General features: G+C 46.5%; 1 protein-coding gene across 1 annotated transcript in view; it reads right to left on the reverse strand.

The window, feature by feature from the left end:
* The window catches only part of TVP23C (trans-golgi network vesicle protein 23 homolog C), a 59,515-nt gene that overhangs the window by 12,416 nt on the left and 31,104 nt on the right, over positions 1–15,995 (reverse strand). The window contains exon 3 of the mRNA XM_069750620.1: positions 15,117–15,261. Within this exon, the coding sequence (XP_069606721.1) occupies positions 15,117–15,261 (145 nt within the window). The remainder of the gene's footprint in view (positions 1–15,116; positions 15,262–15,995) is intronic.

Below are 15,995 nucleotides of genomic sequence, written 5' to 3' on the forward strand. Positions count from 1 at the left end.
ACAAAAAAATTCTTTTCGCCTCAATTTTTTCATTATCACATAGGCAATAGGATAAAATGGATCATAAAATTTGTTGGGCAATTTCTCCCGAATACGCCGATACCTCATATGTGGGGGTAAACCACTGTTTGGGCACTCGGCAGGGCTCGGAAGGGAAGGTGCGCCATTTGACTTTTTGAATGGAAAATTAGCTCCAATTGTTAGCGGACACCATGTCGCGTTTGGAGAGCCCCTGTGTGCCTAAACATTGGAGCTCCCCCACAAGTGACCCCATTTTGGAAACTAGACCCCCCAAGGAACTTATCTAGATGCATATTGAGCACTTTAAACCCCCAGGTGCTTCACAGAAGTTTATAACGCAGAGCCATGAAAATAAAAAATAATTTTTCTTTCCTCAAAAATGATTTTTTAGCCTGGAATTTCCTATTTTGCCAAGGGTAATAGGAGAAATTGGACCCCAAATGTTGTTGTCCAGTTTGTCCTGAGTACGCTGATACCCCATATGTGGGGGTAAACCACTGTTTGGGCGCACGGCAGGGCTCGGAAGGGAAGGCACGCCATTTGGCTTTTTAAATGGAAAATTAGCTCCAATCATTAGCGGACACCATGTCACGTTTGGAGAGCCCCTGTGTGCCTAAACATTGGAGATCCCCCAGAAATGACCCCATTTTGGAAACTAGTCCACCAAAGGAACTAATCTAGATGAGTGGTGAGGACTTTGAACCCCCAAGTGCTTCACAGAAGTTTATAACGCAGAGCCATGAAAATAAAAAAATAAAATTATTTTCTCAAAAATGATCTTTTAGCCTGCAATTTTTTATTTTCCCAAGGGTATCAGGAGAAATTTGACCCCAAAATTTGTTGTCCAGTTTCTCCTGAGTACGCTGATACCCCATATGTGGGGGTAAACCACTGTTTGGGCACATGCCGGGGCTCGGAAGTGAAGTAGTGACGTTTTGAAATGCAGACTTTGATGGAATGCTCTGTGGGCGTCACGTTGCGTTTGCAGAGCCCCTGATGTGGCTAAACAGTAGAAACCCCCCACAAGTGACCCCATTTTGAAAACTAGACCCCGAAAGGAACTTATCTAGATGTGTGGTGAGCACTTTGAAGCCCCAAGTGCTTCACAGAAGTTTATAATGCAGAGCCGTGAAAATAATAAATACGTTTTCTTTCCTCAAAAATAATTATTTAGCCCAGAATTTTTTAATTTTCCCAAGGGTAACAGGAGAAATTTGACCCCAATATTTGTTGTCCAGTTTCTCCTGAGTACGGTGATCCCATATGTGGGGGTAAACTACTGTTTGGGCACATGCCGGGGCTCGGAATTGAAGTAGTGACATTTTGAAATGCAGACTTTGATGGAATGCTCTGCGGGCGTCACGTTGCGTTTGCAGAGCCCCTGATGTGCCTAAACAGTAGAAACCCCCCACAAGTGACCCCATTTTAGAAACTAGACCCCCAAGGAACTTATCTAGATATGTGGTGAGCACTTTGAACCCCCAAGTGCTTCACAGACGTTTACACGTAGAGCCGTGAAAATAATAAATCATTTTTCACAAGGGTAACAGGAGAAATTGGACCCCAGTAATTGTTGCGCAGTTTATCCTGAGTATGCTGGTACCCCATATGTGGGGGTAAACCACTGTTTGGGCACACGTCAGGGCTCGGAATTGAGGGAGCACCATTTGACTTTTTGAATGCGAGATTGGCTGGAATCAATGGTGGCGCCATGTTGCGTTTGGAGACCCCTGATGTGCCTAAACAGTGGTAACCCCTCAATTCTAACTCCAACACTAACCCCCCCACACCCCTAACCCTAATCCCAACTGTAGCCATAACCCTAATCACAACCCTAACCCCAACACACCCCTAACCCTAACCACAACCCTAATTCCAACCCTAACCACAACCCTAATTCCAACTGTAGCCATAACCCTAATCACAGCCCTAACCCTAACCCCAACACACCCCTAACCCTAATCCCAACTGTAGCCATAACCCTAATCACAACCCTAACCACAACACACCCCTAACCACAACCCTAATTCCAACCCTAACCCTAAGGCTATGTGCCCACGTTGCAGATTCGTGTGATATTTTTCAGCACCATTTTTGAAAAATCCGCGGGTAAAAGGCACTGCGTTTTACCTGCGGATTTTCCGCGGATTTCCAGTGTTTTTTGTGCGGATTTCACCTGCGGATTCCTATTGAGGAACAGGTGTAAAACGCTGCGGAATCCGCACAAAGAATTGACATGCTGCGGAAAATACAACGCAGCGTTTCCGCGCGGTATTTTCCGCACCATGGGCACAGCGGATTTGGTTTCCATGGTACTGTACACCTGATGGAACACTGCTGCGAATCCGCAGCGGCCAATCCACTGGGGATCCGCAGCCAAATCCGCACCGTGTGCACATGGCCTAATTCTAAAGGTATGTGCACACGCTGCGGAAAACGCTGCGGATCCGCAGCAGTTTCCCATGAGTTTACAGTTCAATGTAAACCTATGGGAAACAAAAATCGCTGTACACACGCTGCGGAAAAACTGCACGGAAACGCAGCGGTTTACATTCCGCAGCATGTCACTTCTTTGTGCGGATTCCGCAGCGGTTTTACAACTGCTCAAATAGAAAGTCGCAGTTGTAAAACCGCAGTGAAATGCGCAGAAAAAACGCGGTAAATCCGTCATAAATCTGCAGCGGTTTAGCACTGCGGATTTATCAAATCCGCAGCGGAAAAATCCGCAGAGGACCAGAATACGTGTGCACATACCGAAACCCTAACCCTACCCCTACCCCTAACCCTATTCTAACATTAGTGGAAAAAAAAAAATTCTTTATTTTTTTATTGTCCCTACCTATGGGGGTGACAAAGGGGGGGGGGGGGGGGGTTCATTTATTATTTTTTTTATTTTGATCACTGAGATAGATTATATCTCAGTGATGAAAATGATCGGAGCATGGGGGGGGGGGGGAATCAGAGCGCGGGAGGGGTGGAACGGAGCACGGGGGGTAGAACGGAGCACGGGGGGGGTAGAACGGAGCACGGGGGGGTGGGGGGGTGGTGGAACGGAGCACGGAGGGGGGTGGATCGGACTGCAGGGGGGTGATCAGAGCGATCGTAGCCACGAGGGGGTGAAGCCACCCCCCCTGGGCTAAACTACCACTCCCCCTGTCCCTGCAGATCGGGTGAAATGGGAGTTAACCCTTTCACCCGATCTGCAGGGACGCGATCTTTCCATGACGCCACATAGGCGTCATGGGTCGGATTGGCACCGACTTTCATGACGCCTACGTGGCGTCAAAGGTCGGGAAGGGGTTAAATCACCCCCCTTTCGCCCCATCCAAAATAAAACAATAATTAAAAAAAAAAAAAAAAATCAAACCTACACATATTTGGTATCGCCGCGTTCAGAATCGCTCAATCAATAAAAAAAAGCATTAACCTGTTCGCTAAACAGCGTAGCGAGAAAAATTTGAAACGCCAGAATTACGTTGTTTTGGTCACCGCGACATTGTATTAAAATGCAGTAACGGGCGATCAAAAGAACGTATCTGCACAAATGTGGTATCATTAAAAATATCAGCTCGGCATGCAAAAAATAAGCCCTCACCCAACCCCAGATCACGAAAAATGGAGACGCTACGGGTACTGGAAAATAGCGCTTTCTTTTTTTTAGCAAAGTTTTGAATTTTTTTTTCACCACGTAGATAAAAAATAACCTAGACATGTTTGGAGTCTATGAACTCGTAATAACCTGGAGAACCATAATGTCAGGTCAATTTTAGCATTTAGTGAAGCTAGCAAAAAAGCCAATTAAAAAACAAGTGTGGGATTGCACTTTTTTTGCAATTTCACCACACTTGGAATTTTTTTCCCAATTTCTAGTACAAGACATGGTAAAACCAATGGTGTTGTTCAAATGTACAACTCGTCCTGCAAAAAATAAGCCCTCACATGACCCTATTGACGGAAAAATAAAAAAAGTTATGGCTCTGGGAAGGAGGGGAGCGAAATGCAAAAATGAAAAAGGGTCGCGGCGGGAAGGGGTTAAAATAGGGGTTCCCCTATAATTAATAACCAGGAAAGGCTATGCAGACAGCTGCGGGCTGATATTAATAGCCTAAGAAGGGGCCATGGATATTGCTCCCCCCCTTTCCCGCCTACAAACACCAGCTCAAAGCCACCCCTGAAATGGTGCATCTCTAAGATGCGCCAATTCCGGCACTTAGCCTCTCTTCCCACTGCCCTGTAGTGGTGTCATATGGGTAATATTTGTGGGGTTGATGTCTCCTTTGTATTGTAAGGTGACATCAAGCCGGCTTAGAAATGGAGAAGCGTCAATAAGACACTTATCCATTACTAATCCTTTAAGGTACCGTCACATTTAGCGACGCTGCAGCGATCTACACAGCTCTCCAGCAACCAACTATGCGAAGTCCCCTGGTAACCAGGGTAAACATCGGGTTGCTAAGCGCAGGGCCGCGCTTAGTAACCCGATGTTTACCCTGGTTACCACTGTAAATGTAAAAAACAAAAAAACACTACATACTTACATTCCGGTGTCTGTCCCCCGGCGCTCTGCTTCCTGCACTGACTGAGCGCCGGCTGGCCGTAAAGCAGAGCGGTGACGTCACCGCTGTGCTTTACGGCCGGCCGGCGCGGACAGTGCAGGGAAGCAGAGCGCCGGGGGACAGACAGCGGAATGTAAGTATGTAGTTTTTTTTGTTTTTTACATTTACACTGGTAACCAGGGGAAAACATCGGGTTACTAAGCGCGGCCCTGCGCTTAGTAACCCGATGTTTACCCTGGTTACCAGTGAAGACATCGCTGAATCGGCGTCACACACACAGCCAGAATAAAGTATTTTAATGAAATAAAACACTACACAGTTTCCCATCTTTACTATTCAGCTAATCCATGCAACGCTCTCGATCTCCTCTAAAAAATATAAAATAATAAAACAGCAGTATACGCCCTGTTCCCGCATACACACGTACACGCAGATACACACAGATACCCGCACATATTCACAGCTCACACTGTCTCCGCACACACTCTTCCTCCTCCCTATCTGCAGCATTTATCGCACGCAACTCCGCAGCAAAACCACAGATTTTGAAACCTGCAGTTTTGCTGCGGATTTGCCTAACTCAATGGTAGTCAATGGGTGCAGAAACGCTGCAGATCCACAAAAGGAATTGACATGCTGTGGAACATAAAACCCTGCAAATCCGCGCATATTTTTCCGCAGCATGTGCACAACAATTCTCAATTTCCCATTGACTAACATTGGTGGTGCACTACACGGCGGGTTTGATGCAATTCCGCGCATCCAAAAACGCTGCGGAAATCATCAAAATCCGCAACGTGTGCACATAGCCCAAGTGTCTCACCCCTGCTATTCCATGTGTATCTCTCTATCACACTCCATATGTCCCTCATCATACTACGTCTCACTCCCAATCACGCTCCATGTGTCTCACCCCTGCTATTCCATGTGTATCTCTCTCCCCATCACGCTCCATGTGTCTCACCCCTGCTATTCCATGTGTCTTTCCTCATCACGCTCCATGTGTCTCACCCCTGCTATTCCATGTGCATCTCTCTCCCCATCACGCTCCATGTGTCTCACCCCTGCTATTCCATGTGTATCTCTCTCCCCATCACGCTTCATGTGTCTCACCCCTGCTATTCCATGTGTCACTCCCCATCACGCTCCATGTGTCTCACCCCTGCTATTCCATGTGTCACTCCCCATCACGCTCCATGTGTCTCACCCCTGCTATTCCATGTGTCTCCCCCCATCACGCTCCATGGGTCTCACCCCTGCTATTCCATGTGTCTTTCCTCATCACGCTCCATGTGTCTCACCCCTGCTATTCCATGTGTCTTTCCTCATCACGCTCCATGTGTCTCACCCCTGCTATTCCATGTGCATCTCTCCATCACGCTCCATGTGTCTCACCCCTGCTATTCCATGTGTATCTCTCTCCCCATCACGCTCCATGTGTCTCACCCAGGGCCGCCATCAGGGCTTGACGGCCGTGACTAGCGTATGGGGCCCGGTGAGCAGAGGGGGCCCGTGTCTTATCTGCTCACCGGGCCCCTACCGGCAGCCGCAAGCTGAAATTGGGCCCTTAGCGGCGGCCGGCGCTGCAGCTGTTTAACGCTATTGACGTGCGGGCCCGCGCCCGCACGTCAATAGTTAACAGCCGCTAGCCAATCTGAGGCTGGCAGCTGACGTCAACCGCAGCGGGGGGGCAGAAAGCTGGACAGGGGGGGGGGGGGGGGAAGGGGGGCGAAAGTGGTAATATGTGGTCTGGTCATGATGTTTTGGTATTTGTTCCTTGTATTTGATATTATTCGATCATTGTGGTGGTAATATGTCATCTGGTCATGGTGTGGCGGTATTTGTGCCTTGTAGATAGTATTATAGGCCACTGTGGTGATATGGTGTCTGGTCATGGTGCTGTGGTATTTGTTCCTTGTATGTGGTATTATAAGTCATTTTAAAAATTGAAAAATAAATTAAAATATACCTAAATTGTATTGCATATTTTAAGAAATATTTTATAGGATACAGCTGAGTAGGGCCTGGCCAAAAGTGTCTACCTTGTCATTTTGGTGGCTTAAAAAAAATCTTTTGGCCAAAACAAAAGCTGCCAGCTATGTATTTGATCTGGTGATGGGAACTGTCAATGTGTGATTGGTGAGAAGTGGAGTTTTTCCAAGAGAGCGGTGGGACGGTGGACAGTTCGAGGGGTGGAGCATGGAGGCGGGGCTGGGGTGGAGCCTGGGCGGAGTCTCAAGGGGGCCCTGGAAATTTTGCCAGTATGGGGCACCAAAATTTCTAGTGGCAGCCCTGGTCTCACCCCTGCTATTCCATGTGTATCTCTCTCCCCATCATGCTCCATATGTGTCTCACTCATCATTCTACATGTCTCGCTCTCCCATCAGTCTCTCTCAGCCATACCAATGTATCTCTCCCCTGCCTCCACAATGCCTGGCCATTCACTGCAGACCTGGATCTCCTTATCTTACTGATAGATGAGTCACAGACAGCTCTGCTCAGATAATGCTGCTCCATACACACCACAAGTCTTCACTCTTCCTCTAGTCCACCATGCTGCTGAGTCGACGGTGTTTTGCTCCTCTGCAAACAAGCTGTGCTTCTGATGCAGTAACTGCTGGTGATAGTAGATCACACGACAGTCACACACAAAATGGCGCTGCCATGTGATGCTGCTCTTCATTCTGCCCCAGGAATATTAGACCACCCAAAAGGGGAGGGAGATGGTGATATCAGCAGTTACTGCCCCAATTTTACTGCTAACAGTAAAGCTGGTAAGTCTTACTATAGCTGCTTGAGGTCTAAGGCTACTTTCACACTAGCGTCGGACTCGGCTCGAGGTTCCGACGCTAGCAGTGAATGCGCCGCACAACGGAGGCAGCTGATGCATTTTTCCTGTGCATCTGCTGCCCCATTGTAAGGTGCGGGGAGATGGGGGCGGAGTTCCGGCCGCGCATGCGCGGTCGGAAAAAGCGGTCCGTCGGCAGCAAAACACGTTAAATGTAACGTTTTTTGCTCCCGGCGGTCCGCCACAACACGGCGCAACTGTCGCACGACGGTTGCGACGTGTGTAAATGCGTCGCTAATGTTAATCTATGGGGCAAAAACGCATCCTGCAAACAACTTTGCAGGATGCGTTTTTTCCCATAAACGACGCATTGCGACGTATTGCAAAAAACGCTAGTGTGAAAGTAGCCTAAAACAGAAAATGCTCTCCCTAGTGGTAAATATGTATATTTGTAAGAAAATATATAATACTAGATGGTGGCCCGATCCTAACGCATCAGGTATTCTAGAATATGCATGTCCACGTAGTATATTGCACAGCCCACGTAGTATATTGCCCAGTTACGTAGTATACAGCACAGAGCCACGTAGTATATTGCCCAGTGACGTAGTATACAGCACAGAGCCACGTAGTATATTGCACAGTGACGCAGTATACAGCACCTAGCCATGTAGTATATTGCCCAGTGACGTAGTATACAGCACAGAGCCACGTAGTATATTGCCCAGCCACGCAGTATATTGCCCAGCCACGCAGTAGATTGCCCAGTGACGTACTATACAGCACAGAGCTACGTAGTATATTGCCCAGTGACGTAGTATATTGCCCAGTTACGTAGTATACAGCACAGAGCCACGTAGTATATTGCCCAGTCATGTAGTATATTGCACAGCGACGTAGTATACAGCACAGAGCCACGTAGTATATTGCCCAGTGACGTAGTATACAGCACAGAGCCACGTAGTATATTGCACAGTGACGTAGTATACAGCACCTAGCCATGTAGTATATTGCCCAGTGACGTAGTATACAGCACAGAGCCACGTAGTATATTGCCCAGCCACGTAGTATATTGGCCAGTCACGTAGTATATTGGCCAGCCACGCAGTATATTGCCCAGCCACGCAGTATACAGCAGAGCCACGTAGTAGATGTACTGTACTATACAGCACAGAGCTACGTAGTATATTGCCCAGTGACGTAGTATACAGCACAGAGCCATGTAGTATATTGCCCAGTGACGTAGTATACAGCACAGAGCCACGCAGTATATTGCCCAGCCACGTAGTATATTGGCCAGTCACGTAGTATATTGCCCAGCCACGTAGTATATTGCCCAGTGACGTAGTATACAGCACAGAGCCACGTAGTAGATTGCCCCGTCACGTAGTATATTGCTCAGTGACGTAGTATACAGCACAGAGCCACGTAGTTTATTGCACAGCGATGTAGTATACAGCACAGAACCACGTAGTATATTGCCCAGCCACGTAGTATATTGGCCAGCCACGTATGTCACAGGTTAAAAAATAAACATATACTCACCTTCCGAGGGAGCCCTTGTTATCATGTCACCTGTGTGCGGTGCACCCGGCAGCTTCCGATCCCAGGGTTGGTAGAGCAGGACCCGTAATGAGGTCGCGGTCACATGACCTTGACGTCATGGCAGGTCCTTCTTGCGCAGGACCTGTGATGAGGTCGCAGTCACATGACCGTGACGTCATGGCAGGTCCTTGTCGCATACCATCGTTGCCACCGGAACCTGCCGCTTGCATGGAGCGGTTACCGTAGCGTTGCGAGGAACGGGAAAGGCGGCGGAAGGTGAGTATATAATTATTTTATTTTTTTGTTTTAATTATTTTTAACATTAGATCCTTTTACTATTGACGCTGCATAGGCAGATTCAATAGTAAATACTTGGTCACACAGGGTTAATAGCGGCGGTAACGGAGTGCATTACCCGCGGCATAACGCGGTCCGTTACCGCTGGCATTAACCCTGTGTGAGCGGTGACTGCGGGGAGTATGGAGAGGGCACCGGGCACTGACTGCAGGGGAGTAGGGATTCCATGACAGACAGAGGGCGCAACCAATGAATATCCGTGACAGAAAGAAGGACAGAGAAGGACAGATAGAAAGACGGAAGTGAAACTTAGAAAATTATATAGTAGACTAGATGGTGGCCTGATTCTAACGCATCGGGTATTCTAGAATATGCATGTCCACGTAGTATATTGCACAGCCCACGTAGTATAATGCCCAGCCACGTAGCATATTGCCCAGCTACGTAGTATATTGCCCAGCCACGTATGTAACAGGTTAAAAAAAAAAAAAAAAGAGTTAAAAAAAAAAAAAAAAAAAAAACATATACTCACCTTCCGAGGGAGCCCTTGTAGTCCTGTCGTCTGTGTGCAGTGCACGCGGCAGCTTCCGGTCCCGGGGTTGGATGAGCGCAGGACCTGTGATGACGTCGCGGTCACATGACTGTGACGTCATGGAAGGTCCTTCTCGCATACCATCCTAGGCCCCGGAACCTGCCGCTTGCACTGCCGAGGAGAGGACGCGACGGAGGGAGAGTATAGCAGGTTTTTTGTTTTTTTATTATTTTTAACATTACATTATTTTTTACTATTGATGCCGCATAGGCAGCATCAATAGTAAAAAGTTGGGGATACACAGGGTTAATAGCAGCGGTTACGGAGTGCGTTACCCGCGGCATAACGCAGTCCGTTACCGCCGGCATTAACCCTGTGTGAACGGTGACTGGAGGAGAGTATGCGGGCGCCGGGCACTGACTGCGGGAAGTAAGGAGCAGCCATTTTCTTCCGGACTGTGCCCGTCGCTGATTGGTCGCGGCAAAACAGCCACGACCAATCAGCGACTTGGATTTCCATGACAGACAGAGGCCGCGACCAATGAATATCCGTGACAGACAGAAGGACAGAAAGACAGAAGTGACCCTTAGACAATTATAAAGTAGATTTTTCATATAGAAATGTTTGCAAACAGTGCAAACATTGCATTAATACATTTTATTTACTATTTTAAGCTTAATTTCACAAAAAACTAACTACAGGAAAACTGGTGGCACCTTCCCTTTAAGGGATAGATTGGGGGAAAAAAAAAAAGACAAAAACAAAACATCGATCATGACGAGGACTTTGTTTAATCGCTGACCTATTCTTAAGATAGGTCATCATTATCAAATCTTAAGTGGGGGAACGAATACCATTTATTCCCACGGATCAGCTACTGGCAGATCCTGTGGAAGCTGGCTATATATAGTGTACAGAGCCAAAATTACACAGCACCATACATTGTGTAGTGGCCTAATGATGACCTATCCTATTTCCAGACAACCCCTTTACCACTAATGACGTATATTTACATCATACCTGCACGTGATGGCTGATTTAATCAGCCATCATGTGCCTCTAACAGCTGTGGGGTGGACCCAAGATCCACCTGCGGCTGTTAGCCAGTTAAATGTTGCTGTCAATCACTGTTTGAAGCACTGTTGAAGCCTTGCTATGTACAGCACAAGCGATCGGATGATTATTATTGGCATCGCTGCATTCGGAAATTTCCGAACACAATATAAAGTAATTTGATAGGTAAAGGGCGTAACGAGAAAAGAAAGACAAAATGCCAGAATTACGTTTTTTGGCATCCGCAGCATTACAATAAAATGCAATAAGAGGTGATCCAAACATCATATCTACACCAAAATAGAATCAATGAAAGCGTCAGCTGAGACTACAAAATAAGCCATCACCCATCCCCAGGTCCTGAAAAATGGAGGAGCCTTGGAAAATGACAAAGTAAAAAAGCGAAAATTATTTCATACAAATTTGGGATTTTTCTTTTCTTCATCATTCACCGATTTTTCACACTATAAGACGCACTTTTTTCCTCCAAAAATGTGGAGGAAAATGTGTGTGGGAGGGGTGTCATAGTCCAGATGTATCTGCTCTGGCTGTGGATGGGGAGCTGAGGAGCAGCGGGTCACAGGAGGCAGGAGCTGGCTGCTGAGGCCAACTCTGTTGCTAAAGAGAAATGAATGTTCACTGCTCTTTAATAGCGAACACACTGTTAACCGCAGCCGCCGGCTTCCTGCAACTATAAACATAAGGATGAATGACCTCGGAGAGATCAAAACATCCAACACCGCGGAGACACCATCACGTGTTTCTCAACGCAGTGATCCAGAACACTGCCCCCACCCCTTATGGGAAATATGCAAATACATGTAGAAAAGCCGCGGAGACACCATCACGTGTTTCTCAACGCAAGCAATAAATAGCCAGGTCTTTCACCAGGAAGGAACAACCACGGGAAGGGCAGCATCCAAAAAGGAAAACCACTTATGCCAAAACATGGTATCCATCCACAGACAGCTGTTCCGGGGTATTTGCCCCTCATCAGTGTGGAGTAGAACACTGGCTATTAGGAGCAGTGCCTAGTGAAAGGACTATAAACATAAGGATGAATGACCTTGGGGAGTTCAAAACATCCAACACCGCGGAGACACCATCACGTGTTTCTCAACGCAGTTATTCCTGTGGTTGTTCCTTCCCGGTGAAAGACCTGGCTATTTATTGCTTGCGTTGAGAAACACGTGAGGGTGTCTCCGCGGCTTTTCTACAGGCTTCCTGCAACTGTCAGGCTTTCACGTGTGCCCGCCACTTACCGTATATACTTGAGTATAAGCCGAGATATTCAGCCCTAAAAAATGGGCTGAAAGTGACCCTCTCGGCTTATACTCGAGTCATGGTCGGGGGGTTGGCGGGTGAGGGGGAGCATCGACTGTCACATACTCACCTGCTCCTGGCGCTCCCTGCATGTCCCATGGTCTCCGGCAACTTCTTCTCCTGTTCAGCGGTCACGTGGTACCGGTCATTAAAGTAATGAATATGGACTCCACTTCCATAGGGGTGGAGCCACATATTCATTCCTGTAATGAGCGGTACCAGTGACTGCTGAACAAAGGAAGAAACTGCCGTCGCCGGAGACCATCTGTCCAGGAGAAGCTGTCAGTGACCGCGCCAGGAGCAGGTGAGTATTTCATATTTACCTTCCCTTGTTCCACCGCCGCCACGGCTTCCGTCTTTTTATTTTATTGCAGCAGCATTATATGTGGCACATTGTTTTATGGAGCATCTATGGTGCCATAATGAACTGCATGGGGCATTATATGGGGCACATTGTTATATGGAGCATCTATGGGGCCATAATGAACTGTATGGAGCATTATATGGGGATCCTGATTCAATATGGATATTCAAAAACACTTAACATACTGATGTCTTAATTAATTTTACTTTTATTGGTATCTATTTTTATTTTTAACATTTACCGGCAACTGCTGCATTTTCCACCCTAGGCTTATACTCGAGTCAATAAGTTTTCCCAGTTTTTTTGTTGCAAAATTAGGGGGGTGGGGAGGGTCGGCTTATACTTGAGTACATACGGTATATATTTAATAGTGGGACCAGGAGCAGCAGCAGCCGCCAGCTCCTGAAGCTGCTGGGTGATCATGTGTGCCCACTATTAAAAGAGAATGAATATTCACTGTGCAGTATTGAATATTCATCCCCTTTAGTAGCGGGACCAGGTGAACGCCCGGCAGGTGCAGGAAGCCGGCGGCTGCGGCTAACACTGTGCTCGCTATTAAAGATCGGTGAATATTCACTGCTCCACATGCCCATAGTCCCGGCATGAGGAAGAGTGAATATTCCAGCAGCGGTCCTCTTCTTGTAGGCAGCGCATAACGTCACTGCCATGCGCTGCTTACAAGCATAAATCAGCTGCTGGCATCAGGAAGCTGCAAGGGAGTGCAGAGAAGGCAAGTTGAATGGTTTAAGTTTTTTAATGTTGTTCTGATGGGGCCCATGCCTACCAGGATAGGGATGAGGGGGGCATGCATACCTGGATTGGAGAGGGATATTATAGATATAGATAGATAGATATACACACACACACACACACACACACACACACACACACTAGATAGTGGCCCGATTCTAACGCATCGGGTATTCTAGAATATGTATGTAGTTTATTTATGAAGTTTTCAGAATAATGCAATTTATACACAAGATTCGGCCGGGCGCGGCCAATTAGTCAAGCGTGGTTCAAATTCCGCACCAATTCTCGGGCCGCACTGCGCCAGTTGCTGATTGTTCATGGCTGGCCAGCCATGAACAATCAGTGAAGCCAGGGCCTGCTCCAGGTTTTTGAAGGCCCAGGGCGAAGAAGTCTCAGTGGGCCCCCCTCTTTAACACATACCACGATTCATGATGCACAGATACAGCAGAGAAATATAACAAAGCCCACGTAGCATATAGCACAGCCCACGTAGTATATAACAGCCCACGTAGCATATAACACAGCCCACGTAGCATATAGCACAGCCCACATAATATATTGCACAGCCACGTAATATATAGCACAGCCCACGTAATATATAGCACAGCCCACGTAATATATAGCACAGCCCACGTAATATATAGCACAGCCCACGTAGTATATAGCACAGCCACGTGATATATTGCACAGCCACGTAGTATATAGCACAGCCCACGTAGTATATAGCAGAGACGTAGTATATAACACAGCCCACGCAGTATATAAAACAGCCCATGCGGAGTATATAACATAGCCCACGCAGTATATAACACAACCCACGTAGTATATTGCAATGTGGGCACCATACCCAGTTAAAAAAAAAGAATTAAAATAAAAAATAGTTATATACTCACCTTCCGGTGGCCCCTGGATCCAGGCCAGGCGTTTAGCGATGCTCCTTGCGACGCTCTGGTCCCAAGAATGCATTGCGGTCTCGCAAGATGATGACGCATACGTCATCATCTTGCGAGACCGCAATGCATTCTTGGGACCGGAGCATCGCGAGAAGCGGGAAAGGCGCCGGAAGGTGAGTATATCATGATTTTTTATTATTTTTAACATTAGATCTTTTTACTATTGATGCTGCCTAGGCAGCATCAATAGTAAAAAGTTGGTCACACAGGGTTAATAGCAGAGTTAACGGACTGTGTTACACGGTGGAATAATGCGGTGTAACGCTGCCATTAACCCTGTGTGAGCGCTGACTGGAGAAGGGACTGACGGAGAGTAGGAAGGTGCGAATTTGCGGCCGGACTGTGCCCGTCACCGATTGGTCGCGGCAGGCAGGCCGCGACCAATCAGCGACGTGGGATTTCCGTGACAGAAACAGACGGAAGTGACCCTTAGACAATTATATAGATAGGTTATATATACACTAGGATAGGGGATATTAGTACAGAATTGACCACATTTTTTGCTTCAATTTTTTTCCCCAATTTCCTCCACTAAAACCTGGGTGCGTCTTATCGTCCGATGCATCTTATAGTTCGAAAAATACGGTAAACAAAAAAAACCAAAAACCTACGGTATATCTCTTTGGTATTCTGCATACTCGTAATGACCATGGAGAATTGTATTACTAGGTCAGTTTCAGCATTTCGTGAACACAATAAAGAAAAAAATAATAATAATAATAAAAAAAAAACACATTACAGAATTGAAGTTTTTTTTGCAATTTCAACACACTTGGATTTTTTCCCATTTTCCAGTACACTATATGGTAAAATAAATGATGTCACTCAAAAGTACAACTCATCCCGCAAAACAAGACGTTAAAAAAAAAAAGTTATGGCTCTGAGACGAAGGGGAAGCAAATATAATCACCCTCAATCTATATCCACTCACCTTAACTGCCCAGAAGTCACAGGACAGCAGCAGAATAATGGTCACCATGCAGGCAATGAAGCTCGTGGACACAAGTTCGCACAGGAGATACACAATTATGGCGCTCACTCGGAAAAACAGATGGAAAAACGAAGCAATAGGATGCCTAACGGGGAAACAGAACTGTTGTTATAATAAGATACAGATGATAAACAGAACAAGATTATATCCTGACTGTAAGTGATGTGGAAGGCGAGGAGCGGCTGTAACCTGCCACTATTGTTCCTCAGCTTCCGTACCTGTGGAGGGGATGTTAAAACTTTTTTGATTAGCTACAACATTTACAACTCGCCAGGCCGGCTACTCAAAAGAGGAGTGGCAGATGCCATTGGGTAAAAAGCAGGTTCGCATGGAACCCGCCCAGGAGCCATAGATAACTGATGTGTCCTGCAAATCGATTTTCACAATCTTTTATCAATAATCTTTTTTTTACGCAACTACCGTATTTTTCTTTTCTATTCCAGCTATTACACCATAATCCATATTTTTTGCATATTTTTGTTGACCTAACAGTGCGAGGAGATTAATTTTTGCAACTAACTTAAATTACACCATTCATTTTAGAAATTAGGATATTTGTAATAACTGAAAAAAAAATAATTTCATTTTGCAACAAAAAATAAAAATAAGCCTGCTATCCTTGTTCCACGGGAGAAACAATAACTCCATGGCAATGCAAACTTCTCAGGAGTGCATCAGGCATTTACTAGGCCCCCATATGTAACAAGTGCACACATTGGCTGTAAATATACAACATATGTCGCTAAGGGGTGAAAAGGCTGTGTAGGAACTTAAAAAGGAGATGCAAACAAGTTAGTATTAGTGATGAGCCCGTGTACT

This window comes from Ranitomeya imitator, chromosome 2, assembly GCF_032444005.1.
Source record: "Ranitomeya imitator isolate aRanImi1 chromosome 2, aRanImi1.pri, whole genome shotgun sequence".
Classification (NCBI taxonomy): Eukaryota; Metazoa; Chordata; class Amphibia; order Anura; family Dendrobatidae; genus Ranitomeya; species Ranitomeya imitator.